The 13,737-nt window shown below is 41.2% G+C and overlaps 1 protein-coding gene across 10 annotated transcripts in view; it reads right to left on the reverse strand.

The window, feature by feature from the left end:
• The window catches only part of EXOC2 (exocyst complex component 2), a 204,869-nt gene that overhangs the window by 112,870 nt on the left and 78,262 nt on the right, over positions 1-13,737 (reverse strand). For all 10 annotated transcript variants that reach the window (XM_050788807.1, XM_050788813.1, XM_050788812.1 and 7 more), the window contains one exon: positions 3,851-3,931. In XM_050788807.1, the coding sequence (XP_050644764.1) occupies positions 3,851-3,931 (81 nt within the window). The remainder of the gene's footprint in view (positions 1-3,850; positions 3,932-13,737) is intronic.

The raw sequence follows: 13,737 nt of genomic DNA on the forward strand, positions 1-13,737 counted from the left end.
CTACTCAGAGAGGCGGGACAACACCCCACGGGCAGGCCTTGCGTTGCACAGCGTGCAGGACTGTGACAGCGGCTGTGCAAGCTAAAACACAGCAAGAGCATCTGATCATCAATGGGAAGATCGCACTTGTTCTGTGATATCCAGAAATTTTTGTTCAAACATTAAAAACTCACTATTGTTGCTTATGAACGAATAACAAAAATTTTTAAAGTACAAAGAATATTTAATATACAATTTAAAACATCAGAAACATTTAAAATTAAAATGCTATATTTCTTTGTAGAAAAACTGATCAAGAGTGTTTGCCTTCTTTTTTGTTGTAAAATTTACAATATGAATCAAGCCTCTTTTCTGTGCTCTGACAGATTATCCTGCTCCTTTCTAACTGTGAATCAACTTCTGATGTTTTTCCCTTTGCACCATCCACATCATGAAACATCTCTGAGGTTCTCTGAGCATTACTTCTTTGAGACATCTCTTGCTTTTCTTCACACTTTCTCACCTATGTTGGTAAGCTCCCCTCCACCAAGTTACTCTTGAGTCTCAAACAGCAGCAGGGCCTACATCCCCACAGCCAGCTTCTGTCACTCTCCATTTGTTGGATTTGCATTTCACTTCCAGTGTTAGAGCTTTCTGGTTTTGGACACACTTTCATTTTTATCGACCAATCCCTTCCCGATCAACCATTTGTTGTAAAATGTCAGTAGGGTTTGTCACTGGGAGATAAGGAGGCAGCACAACTGCGCACTTTGCTGTCTGCTGAGAACTGGTAACAGACGTACAGTGGCCATCTCCGGTGGCCTGGAAGGAGGCAGTGTGGCCGATCATCTACAGCACCTGTCATTACACAGCAACCTGTGAATTAAAGAGCTGGAGGGAACCGTACTCTATGCAGCTATGGTGACTGCCCTGTGGGAACTGCAGTTCTGCATGGTGTTGCTGGGGAATGGCTGTTATGAACTGAACCGCGATGACTGAAACCTGTGCCTATCAAAACCACACACACAGCACGGCCTGCCTGCAGTTCAAAGCACAAGTCTGGAGCCAGAGTTCTGGCTATAAATTGCAGCTCTGCTGCTTCCTATTTATATAACCTTACGTGGCTCAATTAATCTTCTGGGCTTTAGTTTTGTCATCAATAAGGTGAAGATAATAGCACAAACCTCAAAGGGTTGTTGTGAGGACTAAATATACGTAGATAGTTTCGAGCAACACCTGCCTTGCAGTAAGCCCTCCACAAGTGTGAGCCATGACTGCCACAGCTACTAGTACAAAGACTTACACAGCATGTCTACACCTGCACTGTCTAACACAGGAACTACCAGCCACACGGGACTATTTCAATTTAAAGCTGAATTAATTAAAATTAAATAAGAATTTAAAATTCAGTTCCTCAGTTGTACCAGTCGCACTGGAAGCTCAGCAGCCACATGTTCATCACTGCAGAAATTCTACTGAACAATATGCTGTTCTATATACTCGAAACAGGTAAGAACACAGAGTTGAATATGTGAATGTGATGTAAATAAACTGATAGTCCTCACTGGCTTGAAATCAAGAAAAAGTTATTAAGTTCAAACACAAACATGAGAAACACACACCATGAAAACAAAAAACAATTTCTGTTTTTTTAACAATTTCAAAAAAAGTGTCAAAACCGATAAACTCTGAATAAATGAACTAAGTTTCTTGCAACCAACAGTATCCTTTAGAAACTTATCTTAAAAGTCAGAAAGATTGCCCAATTTACAAAAAAAAAAAAACTTTTAAAAAAAGTAAAGTAGTATCCATATACATTAGTATATAATTATACGTAAGGTAAAAAGCATTAGTAATAATTTAAGCGAACTAAGTTACGCTCGTACTCATTTATTCTTTCCTTCCTTTCTAAAATAAAATAAATTCGGTTCAACAGAACTGACTGAATTTTTGTGACTTTAATTCTGTGTTTTCACCAGTTCTGCAGCACTGAAGTCCCGGATAACGACAGACCCGCCTGGGCAGGACTCTCTGGGGGCCAGAGCTGCGTCCCCTCCAGCTCTGCTCCCAGGCTGGCTTAGCACGGAACCTGACACAACCAGAGTTAAATAAACGTTTGTCAAGTTGGCCTCAACTAGGAAAAACATATCCTAGGACAGCAAACATCAACATCATGTTGTTAAAAAATGTTTCTGGAAAAGGGGGAATTGTTATAAAGAAAGGTATTTTAGGGAAATTTTAATACCAAAAAGTCCTGACGAATGGTCTCATAAAGAAGTGACCATTTATATTAAGCTGAACTTTATCCAAAAAGAGCAAACTTCAATAGAAAGTTAACATGACGCTTTTCTGGAAAAAAAAATGCATGGCTATAAAGGAATATATGGAAAAAGGTAATTTTTAATACCCCAAGTCCCAAGGGACGATTTCTCAAACTACTCCTTTAAAGAAAAAAAAAATCGCATTACCACACTACGCCAAGCCTAACACATGAAACAGACCCTAGAATTTCCCAAACCTGACAAGGGTCTCCTCTGATACCATGATATACTTACTATGTCAACTGGCCCTATAAGCCACCTTTTAAAAATTACTGAAGTAAACGTGTTTTTTATACAGATATAGTAGTGTGATAACTTCTCCAGGGCAAACAACATCCTTGAGTAGAAAAGATCCTTTCAAGACCTTAAAATCTCTAACTATGCTAACACAGAAACAGCTTCAATGAGCTTTCGAGTTGAATTCAGAATATCTTCATTTTAACAAAATTGGTGACTTAGTTCTCAAAGATAAAAACAAGGGAAAATCTCAAGGCAATGAAGTAATAATAATCAGAGGAAAAAAAATTAAGTGCTGTTAAATTCCTAAATTTAGAATGATATCCAAGTACTCAAACGCTACTACCAAGAGAACACTTCTTTCTAGAAAATGCTTTCTCTTAGGGATCACTCAGGTTTGTGAAAAGATATTCACATAAAGGCTCACAACGTTTCACCCATGGGACTAACTTAAGCTGGAAGCGCAAAACTAGCTTCACATCACAGCCTTACATTCATAGAATCTTTAAAGATCTGGTGTGAGTCTTCTTCATTTTTCCAGTTAATCTTAACTCTACTTCATGATGAAATAATATGTTGTATTTAAAAATAAGGAGATTCCTATGGGCATTCCTATCAAATGTAAACTATAGGTGTGAAAAGATTTATTTTAAGTGATTTATTTTTAAGCCAGTAATGTCATAGTAAGGATTAATTCATCTGATCAGTTTCTTCTGGGCTGGGACCTAGGATGTCAGAAAACGGATAGACCAGGGAGGTGGACAGAACTCAAAACTTTGCACATAGCCATTTTCCCTGGGCCTATAATTTTTACAAAATATCTCAGATTTAGACACATTCTTAAACAGCCAGCGGCCTTAAATTCTTTTTCAGAAAAAGGCAAGGTATACACAAATAAATGGCCCCTAAGAATCTGTTACTCTCACGGTTGAGGTTATTTGCATTAACGCTGGGAGACACCTGATGGCGGCTCCTCTAGGTTGCTGGTCAGTGACAATCCTGGCTACTGCTTCAGTGCTTTCCTAGCTTTGAAGATGCTGTTTATATGCTGGTCGGTTTTATGGTAGGAAACTTTATTCCTCAAGAAGTGGATTGTTTTCAAATTATGATTTCTCATAAATAAAATGCAAGCAGAAACAGAACACTCATTTTCAATGTTTCTATTCCCCTTTGTGTTCATTAAATCATTACCATTTAGAAATAAATACTAAAATGCAACTTACTGCCTTATCTCGTGATATCAGGTCCAAGAACTAATTTTAAAGCATGTTGTAAAGTCCGTAAATAGTTATGGGTAGTAGTACAAAACTTACTGTTCAGAACATTCTCCAGTTTCTGCGTCATGGATCCTTCTACTTTTTCCGTTCCATCTGCTTCTAGCTTTTGATGGATGGCTAGGAAAAAAAAAAAATCTAGTTAAAATGTAGGCCATTTTAATGGGTGGAGATACATTAAATCAAAATGATATTTTTAAACAGCTTTTTAAAATGGTCACAGTATTTTCACTGCTGAAAAGGAGTAAAACCATGCTGCCCTGTACAAGGCACCCAGCAGACACCAGTCTACGTTATTCACAGTTTACCACCATTAAAATAGTACCTAACACAATCATCTGTCTTCGAGACCAAGCGGTAAAAACAGCTGAACTGAAAAAGAAAAGGGAGACTTGAGGCATCCTGGGTCTCACTACTACAGGTTGAATATCTCCAATCCGAAAATCCAAAATGCTCCAAAATCTGAAACTTGAAGCACTCACATGACAGTCAAAGGAAATGTTCATTGGAGCACTTCCCATTTCAGATGTTCAGATTTGGGATGTCCAACCAATAACTATGTCATGCAAATATTTAAAAATCTGAAACACTGCTGAGTCCCAGGCATTTCAGACAATTGGTCAGAAAACTCTGAGTACTCAAATGCACTACGCACACACACTCAATGTCTGCTAACATCTCTCTCTCTGCTCCTTTTAATTAGTTTTTAATCATGATCCTGTTATTTTTCATCTTTTTTTTCTTTCAGTAAGCCACCTCAAGTTTTCTTTGAAATTCTAAAATAAACAGACTGCTCCTCTATCAAAGAAACACATTCAGAGAAAAAAGGAATACATTTGGGGAAAACCCAGCTACTGTAGTTGAATTAGTTGGGCTGACTCAGAGGGAGGAGAAAGTAATTTCTGTCATGTTTCAGAATTTCAACTGTGTGGTAACAGTGACATAAAATGTTCCTACATACCAAAGCGGAAACTGGGGTTCAACTCACTAAGTGAAATGGAAAGGAACTTCCTTCCCGGTCTGTAAGGAAAGAAGTCAGGCTATGCCTAAGTACTAGAAAGCGAAACCGGAAAGACTTCCATGCTGTGTGTGTGCAGATCCGCTCTCCCTCCTGTGTGTGTGCGGATCCGCTCTCCCTCGTGTGTGTGTGTGTGCGGATCCGCTCTCCATCCTGTGTGTGTGTGTGTGCAGATCCGCTCTCCCTCCTGTGTGTGTGTGTGTGCAGATCCGCTCTCCCTCCTGTGTGTGTGCAGATCCGCTCTCCCTCCTGTGTGTGTGTGTGTGCAGATCCGCTCTCCCTCCTGTGTGTGTGCAGATCCGCTCTCCCTCCTGTGTGTGTGTGTGCGGATCCGCTCTCCCTCCTGTGTGTGTGCCGATCCGCTCTCCCCCCTGTGTGTGTGCAGATCCGCTCTCCCCCCTGTGTGTGTGCAGATCCGCTCTCCCTCCTGTGTGTGTGCAGATCCGCTCTCCCTCCTGTGTGTGCAGATCCGCTCTCCCTCCTGTGTGTGCAGATCCACTCTCCCTCCTGTGTGTGTGCAGATCCGCTCTCCCTCCTGTGTGTGTGCAGATCCGCTCTCCCTCCTGTGTGTGTGTGTGCAGATCCGCTCTCCCCCGTGTGTGTGTGTGCGGATCCGCTCTCCCTCCTGTGTGTGTGCCGATCCGCTCTCCCCCGTGTGTGTGCAGATCCGCTCTCCCCCCTGTGTGTGTGCAGATCCGCTCTCCCTCCTGTGTGTGCAGATCCGCTCTCCCTCCTGTGTGTGTGCAGATCCGCTCTCCCTCCTGTGTGTGTGTGCGGATCCGCTCTCCCTCCTGTGTGTGCAGATCCGCTCTCCCTCCTGTGTGTGTGCAGATCCGCTCTCCCCCCTGTGTGTGTGCAGATCCGCTCTCCCTCCTGTGTGTGTGTGTGTGCGGATCCGCTCTCCCTCCTGTGTGTGTGTGTGTGCGGATCCGCTCTCCCTCCTGTGTGTGTGTGTGTGCGGATCCGCTCTCCCTCCTGTGTGTGTGCAGATCCGCTCTCCCTCCTGTGTGTGTGTGTGTGCGGATCCGCTCTCCCTCCTGTGTGTGTGTGTGCGGATCCGCTCTCCCTCCTGTGTGTGTGCAGATCCGCTCTCCCTCCTGTGTGTGTGCGGATCCGCTCTCCCCCGTGTGTGTGTGTGTGTGCGGATCCGCTCTCCCTCCTGTGTGTGTGCAGATCCGCTCTCCCTCCTGTGTGTGTGTGTGTGTGCGGATCCGCTCTCCCCCGTGTGTGTGTGTGTGTGCAGATCCACTCTCCCCCCTGTGTGTGTGCGGATCCGCTCTCCCTCCTGTGTGTGTGTGTGCAGATCCGCTCTCCCTCCTGTGTGTGTGCGGATCCGCTCTCCCTCCTGTGTGTGTGTGTGTGCGGATCCGCTCTCCCTCCTGTGTGTGTGTGTGCAGATCCACTCTCCCTCCTGTGTGTGTGCGGATCCGCTCTCCCTCCTGTGTGTGTGCAGATCCGCTCTCCCTCCTGTGTGTGTGTGTGCAGATCCGCTCTCCCTCCTCTGTGTGTGTGTGTGCAGATCCGCTCTCCCTCCTGTGTGTGTGTGTGTGTGCAGATCCGCTCTCCCTCCTGTGTGTGTGTGTGTGTGCAGATCCGCTCTCCCTCCTGTGTGTGTGTGTGCGGATCCGCTCTCCCTCTGTGTGTGTGCAGATCCGCTCTCCCTCTTGGTTTAAAGGCTGCTGTGATGCTCTGCCAGTCCTGGCGAGAAGGACACCAGGACCCACTGAGCAGGCGCCGTGCTGAGATGTCACACCCCACAGCAGCTCCACAGGTTGCTGTCTGAGTCAAAATCAGCATTAAAGGGAATCATGTAGCCACATTTTCTGATGCTGACAAAACCCATCACTGATGAGCAGGTCAAGGTGAGGTGACCCCGGACCCCTGGCTCAGTTTACAGCCCTTTTTGCTGACAGGCTAACCTCCTCCACCCGTCTCCCCCACAGCAGAGTCACTGTCAAACTGTCAGCCAAGCATGAGGACTGAGAGACACTGGCATCTGATAAAGGCAATCCTATTTTCCAGAAAATTAAACCAAATAACCCAATGTCTGGTTCACTTGACCTTTTATTTTCTCTGAAAACAGTTTTAAGTAGAATAACTCAATAAGCAACTTGGTACATGATCATAGGTTTGTTATTGTTTCTAATCTATTAAAACTTAAATATGTGAAGCAGTTGAACATTATAAGTTTGTACTTGAGAAAACAAAGTATGTATAACAGCACTTCTTAAAGAAAAATCAAGGTTATAGAAAGACTATTAGTTCACTACGATTATTTGATCATTTTAACGCTCAAATAAGATGTAGATGTCAAATTTGCAATTGAAATAAAAAATTCATAATACCCATCCATGCATTTATGTAAATGCCGTTGTTAAACGAGGCACTAAGGAATAATGTCTGTGTAGGGTAGTATCTAAAGGATCCAGGGTTGGGCACAGAAGCATGTACATGCTCTAAGCATTCTACGTTAATGCTAGCCCGTGTGAGACAGGAATATTCAAGCCAGATCACAGATGAGCAAACTATTGCTATGAAGAACCAAACAGTAAACACTTCAGGCTTCATGGGCCACATACGGCCTCTATCACATATTCTTCTTGTTTTGTTTTTAGCATGGGAAAACACAGCCATGCTTAGCTCCCGGCCTGTACAAAGGCTGCGGCCTAATTTGGCTCACATGCTGACCTCTGAGGAGGACTATACTTACTGAAGTAGGAGAAGAGGAAGGGTTAGTGTAAGATGCATTAATATTTTAAATTGACAAAGAGCCCTTCAAACATTTAGTTTCTATTTCTTATTTTACCAAACTTTTATCAGAGTAGACAAATCATATATAAATTATATTTAAACTGGTTAAGTATTCTCTGGTTCCTTCTCTTCCCAAATTATACTGAAGAAAATCAATAAATAATAAAATAATTGCAACTAGAAGACTAACAGGAATGATTCTCACTGAGATAACTGAGTCCTTGAAAATGATACTTACCTGAATTATCTTCATACATCAACAGACACTAACAACAGAACGTGTCGAAAAATCAATTATGTCTCAAGCCACCCAGAGTTAAGCAGCAGCAATAAAAGGAACAGGGGAAGGAAGACAAGTAAGACAAATAGTGCCGGGAGCAACATGTGTCATTTGCTCTGCTCAGGCTTTTCACAGTAGTAACCGTAACCAAAATTCATTCATAAAGTTTTGACCCGCAGGTGTTCTTGAAAGGAGCAAGTGATAATGGTGGATTTGTCACTAAAAACAAGAGATTATACAGGTCATTAAATGCACAAGCTCGGGGCATTCAGGGAAATCGCTACCAAAACAAAGGTGGTGCTCAGAGGCACTGAGGAGCTCGGGAAGGCCTTTTCCCTCTACCAACAGCTCCACCAACCTCGCCGCCACCCCGGAGGGCCAGTGTGAGCAGCATCTGCTAACGACCCACAGGTCACTCCCACTTCAAGGGAACACAAGGGAATGACAGAGGGAAGGCCATGGCAAAATGAAGTCTGGTGCTAGAAACATTTTTGCAGAATAAAGAAAAAACCGTACTAAAGATACAAAGGTTGCTACTGGCAGGTGTTACGCCAGACACATTTCTTCTCAAGTTCTAATTAAAATACCTGCGGGGACCCACAGGAAGAAACAAAACTGACAATGGCATAAAAACTTAAGGATGAGTAAAGGCTATTAACGGTATACCGGGTTGGGTGGACTGAAAAAAAGCAGACTTGGACTGGGTATGAAATAGTTCACTGGATGGAACTGAAGCATGCAGATGATGAAAAAAAAAAAAAAAAAAAAAAAAAAGCAGAGAAAAGCTCTGATTCGTGCCTATCCCCTATGCCCAACTCTGGAACACAAGGATGGTACAGACCAGAAACATCTTCCAGTGTTTCCGCACCTGTCTTCAGGACTACAGTTCTGTTCCCCCATTTTTCTTAACCACACAGCTCCTTTCCTTTGATAACCATTTAGAGAACAACTTCCCCACATCCCAGAATGGCAGGAAAACAGGCGGAAATCGGGAGGCGGCATCCACTGCTGGGCAGCGCGCAGGGGCAAAAGCGAGAGAGCGACGTGTTAATCCAAGACATTCAGAGGAAAACCGTGAGTTCTATCTAACGTAAAAACAAGAAGAGCTCCGAGAATTGAATATGGGAGTCTCTAGGTTCGGAAGGCTTATCAAGTGTTGGCTAAAATGAATGAAAACAGAACCTGTATTCCAGTATATCCTGCAAAGGTGTTTTTTCGTTTCTAAAAAAAATCCAAGGCTAAACAAATACATCTTTTAAACATTTAGATAGGGAGAAAAACAAACAATTTACAAGTAATGAAGAATTATGTTGGCTCAGGATTTTGTCTCTGCAACACTAAAAGTCATTGGATCAATGTCTTCAGAAAATAATTCTCTTACAGTCAAGTGTGTTCATGCATACAGGCAAAAGGTACTTCCAGACACACCAGAATTCAAAAGGTATAGCATAAAAGATGTAACACATTGTTCAAGACAAAAAATTTCAAAGATAAGGATAGGAAAGATGAAATATAAAACATAGGCAATAAACATCAAAGCCAATTAAGTTTACGTGTATATGTACTGTATATGTTTGTGTGTATATATACACACACACATATATTCACACAGACACACATAGATATGTACACACAATATATACATGTTTACTGTATAACTGTGGTAAATATAAAATTAAATGTAAGAGACAAAAAATAAATCTAAAACTGGAAAAGGTAAAATAAGCTGGGTCCATAATTTCAAATTAAATTGAGGCAAAAAAAAAAAAAAGGGAAAGGTATGGGAAATAAAGACATGCTAAACTGTTGTCAATGTAACAGAAGTCGAGACAACCTATAATAAAATCTTAAAACATTTCTCTCAAATCTGCAAATAATATGGTCTACACTGCCAAGAAGAAAAAAGGAAGCACAAAAGGTAACAAAACAAGACAAAAGAAAAAGATATCAGGACAAACATTTCAATTATGATAAATGTAAATGGCTTCCATTCTTCTATTTAAAAGCAAAGGCTCTCAGAATAGTATTTAAAAAATCAAAATCCTGCCACATGTAGCAACACAAGACACATGTCAAAAGAAAAATCTCTAAAAGGTTACAAAGAATATTACAAATAATATACCAAGCAAACGCATACAAAAGGAAAGGTATAAAACGCTAACATTACGTTATTGTGCATCAAATAATCTAATCTTGCCCCCCAAAAGGTCTGGCCTTTGCCCTCAGGTCCTGGGAGGTAATCTCTAAACTCTTGAAATGTTCTGCCGGGTAAGAGTGTCTTTGTTTGCCTGTGGACCACCGGCCGCACTAGATAATCTAACAGTGGAACTGACGGTGAGGACTTAGGGTCACTCAATATCCGCCTGATCTGAGGGAGAAGACTGAAGTCAGCCTTGACCACGTCCGTGTGACGGGGCCCTACTAGAGACTCTGGATCTGGACAACAAGGTTCGGGTAGCTTCCTTGGACGGAAGTACTCCACGTGCGTTGTCCGCACTGTTACCAGGAAAGTCAGTGCTGCCTGGAGTTCCACTGGGAGACTACTGGAAGCTCCATGGATGAAAATCACCTAGATCTGCTCCATGAATCTCTCTCCCTGGCTGACTGTAATCTGTAATTTCCCGGTAATGAACCGTAACTCAGTACAACGGCTTTCCCTGAGTTCTGTGAGTCCATCTAGCAAAACACCAAACCGAGGGAAATCTCGGGGACTACTTAAGAATACGTTCTCATCAAGAGAATCTAAGAACCAGAAGTTACGAAGCAAACACATGCGTTACACACAAAGAAAAGCTGACAGAATCAAAATTAAAGACAGAGATTTGTCTGTCATGTTTAATATAAAGAAGCTAGATTTAAATAATATAATTAATCAGGCATTGATATTGTATCAGATAGTGGACCCTGAAGAAAACATGTCTGTCCATCCTTTTTAATTTTTGGCATACTTAAAAAAACTTAATATATATTAAGAAACATTTTCTCTGTTCACAGTACTGTAAGAACAGACTACGAAAAGAAAAATTTACTAAAAACTACTAAGTCAAGGAGGAAAATTAAAATTACACATTTTAAAAACACAAAAAAGATATCCCTAAAAAATCAATGTTAAAAAAAATCACATAGAACATACAAATAAAACAGATAATGAAAGGGCCTATAACATGAATTTTAAATAATTTAAAAATTAGAATGCAATGCTAATAAAACATGAAAATCTTGATAAAATAGAGAATTTCAGGGAAAACAAAATCAAAATAAAGCAGAGATAGTAGAGGGTTGAAAAGCATACGTGTGTGTGCGCGTGCGTGTGTGTGTGTGTACACACACTTATCTGTCTCACCTGCTGGCTCCCAATCCCCCCTTGAAGCTACTGATTCAGTCCTCAGGAGGGGCCCCAGACGCCAACGCACTCCTGCCTGGTGTGATGAACCAGGAAGCACAGCACTATCCGTGCCTGAAAATGCTGAAAGTGAATCTATCTAACATCCAATTAGGTAAGTCCAAGCAATTTAATGGCAAGAAAAATAAGTTAAATGATACCATGAGGAAGTCATCGGTCAAATTCAGAGTGGGGGATACCTTCCAGGACAAATGACCTTGTTTCTTCAACAAATCAGTGGCATGAAAAACCAGAAACAGGCTGGGTGTGGAAATCAGCTGGGCGCGGTGGCGGCGCCTGTAATCCCAGCTACTCGAGAGGCTGAGGCAGGAGAATCGCTTGAACCCAGGAGGCAGAGGTTGCAGTGAGCCGAGATCGCGCCACTGCACTCCAGCCTGGGCAACAGAGTGAGACTCCATTTAAAAAAAAAAACAAACAAAAAAAAAAAAAAAAAAACAAAAAAAAAAACAAACAAAAAAAACAACGAAAAACCAGAAACAGGGTAAGAAAGGTGAGGGGATGGTTTTAGTTCAAAAGAGGATTAAGATATTTAAAAATTAAGTGAAATGCCTGAATTTTATTTGAATCTTGATCTGGACATATCAACTATAAAAAAACAAGTTTGGGGATAATTTGAGAAATCTGAACTGGGAATGAGATGATATTTAAAAATTACTGCTAATTTGGTTAACTATGATAATATCATTGTGATTATGCACATAAATGTCCTTACCCTTACTTGAGAGACTGACATTCAGGTATTTAGGAGGAAACCATGCTGCTTGAGGTTTGCTTTAAAATACATCAGCAAGATGCAAACAAACCAACCTCAAAAGTGAGTATAAAAAAAGAGCAATAATTGTTAAATCTAGGTGACAGATACACAGAAGTTAATTATACTTTCATCTCCGCTTTTCACATGTTCGAAAATATTCATAATAGAAAAGTAAAACCAAATTACCTGAGCAACTACATATCAGCTCTGTCAAATTTGAACCACGTAACTCCTAGTCTACATGGCCACTGACAGCACACAGAGCAACACATGGAGATCCCCACGTTACCACGTAACAGTAACACTCAAACCTGACCAAAAAAGCCTTTTACAAAACTACAAATCAATTTCATTTAAGACTACAGTTAGAAAAAGTCATAAAAAGCTAATAGGCCGGGTGCAGTGGCTGTTGCCTGTAATCCCAGCACTTTGGGAGGCCGAGGCGGGCAGATCACGAGGTCAGGAGATCAAAACCATCCTGTCCAATGTGGTGAAACTCTGTCTCTACTAAAATACAAAAAAACAGCCGGGTGTGGTGGTGTGCACCTGTAGTCCCAGCTACTCCAGAGGCTGAGGCAGAGGAATCGCTTGAAACTGGGAGGCAGAGGTTGCAGTGAGCCGAGGTCGCGCCACTGCACTCAAGCCTGGCGACAGAGCAAGACTCCTTCTCAAAAAAAAAAAAAAAAAAGGTATGAATCCTATAGTAAATTAACATAATCACTTAGAGGCGTGCAACAGGTTTTACCTAAAGAATAAAAGGTTTCTAGCACACACAATTCTACAATATAAACCCAACTTTGTAATAGATACTCATATAAGCTAAGAAAAGAAGATAAAAGGAAATACATTAAAATGTTAATGTGATTATATCTACAATAGACACTCTTGCTAATTATCTATTTAGTATTTTCTATAATATGCATTTCCTTTATTTCAAAAAACATAAAAGCTAAATACATGTGTCTAAAGTACAAATTTACTATTATAATCACTTCCTATATGCTATAAGTTCATGTGTTCATTAGTAGCTGGTCAGCATTATCTTTATTAAACTTAAAGTTGCTAACATACGTCTAGGGTGAATGACTAATAAATGTGACTACCTAAATCTGGTGTACCAAATAAAACTTCTTAAGATCTGCCAAGAGTGAAGTCATTTACAGAAGCAAAAAGCATAAATACAAATATATATGCAGATGTAAATACGTTTTTTAAAAAGGGTGGAAACGCCAAACTTGTCTTGTTGCTAAGATAAATCCTTTTAATTACAGTAATTTGTGGGAAACATTTGTGCAGCTACTGGGCATATGAATAACCACTTTATCTGATTAATACCAAACTCTGTTCATACATGCTCAGGTTTTCTTCCTGACATGCTAAGATTCACTATTGGTGACTTAGAGAGAACAGCAATAAGCACAAATTAAGAATGGCACACCATCAAGAAACATAAGGCACATGTATTTATCAAGGAAGAGCACCGACCTTCTCTGTTCCCCCCTAGACATTCACATTTTACCCCTTCCTGCAAGGAAGAAGCTGCATCACATACACATTTAATGTGTCGGAGATCAATTAAGCACATATGGCACAGGAAGAGAGGGACTTATTTATTTATTTATTTAGAGACGGAGTCTCGCTCTGTCACCCAGGCTGGAGTGCAGTGGCGCGATCTCAGCTCACTGCAACCTCCGCCTCCCACGTTCAAGCAATTCTCCGG

This window comes from Macaca thibetana, chromosome 4 (genome assembly GCF_024542745.1).
Source record: "Macaca thibetana thibetana isolate TM-01 chromosome 4, ASM2454274v1, whole genome shotgun sequence".
Taxonomy (NCBI): domain Eukaryota; kingdom Metazoa; phylum Chordata; class Mammalia; order Primates; family Cercopithecidae; genus Macaca; species Macaca thibetana.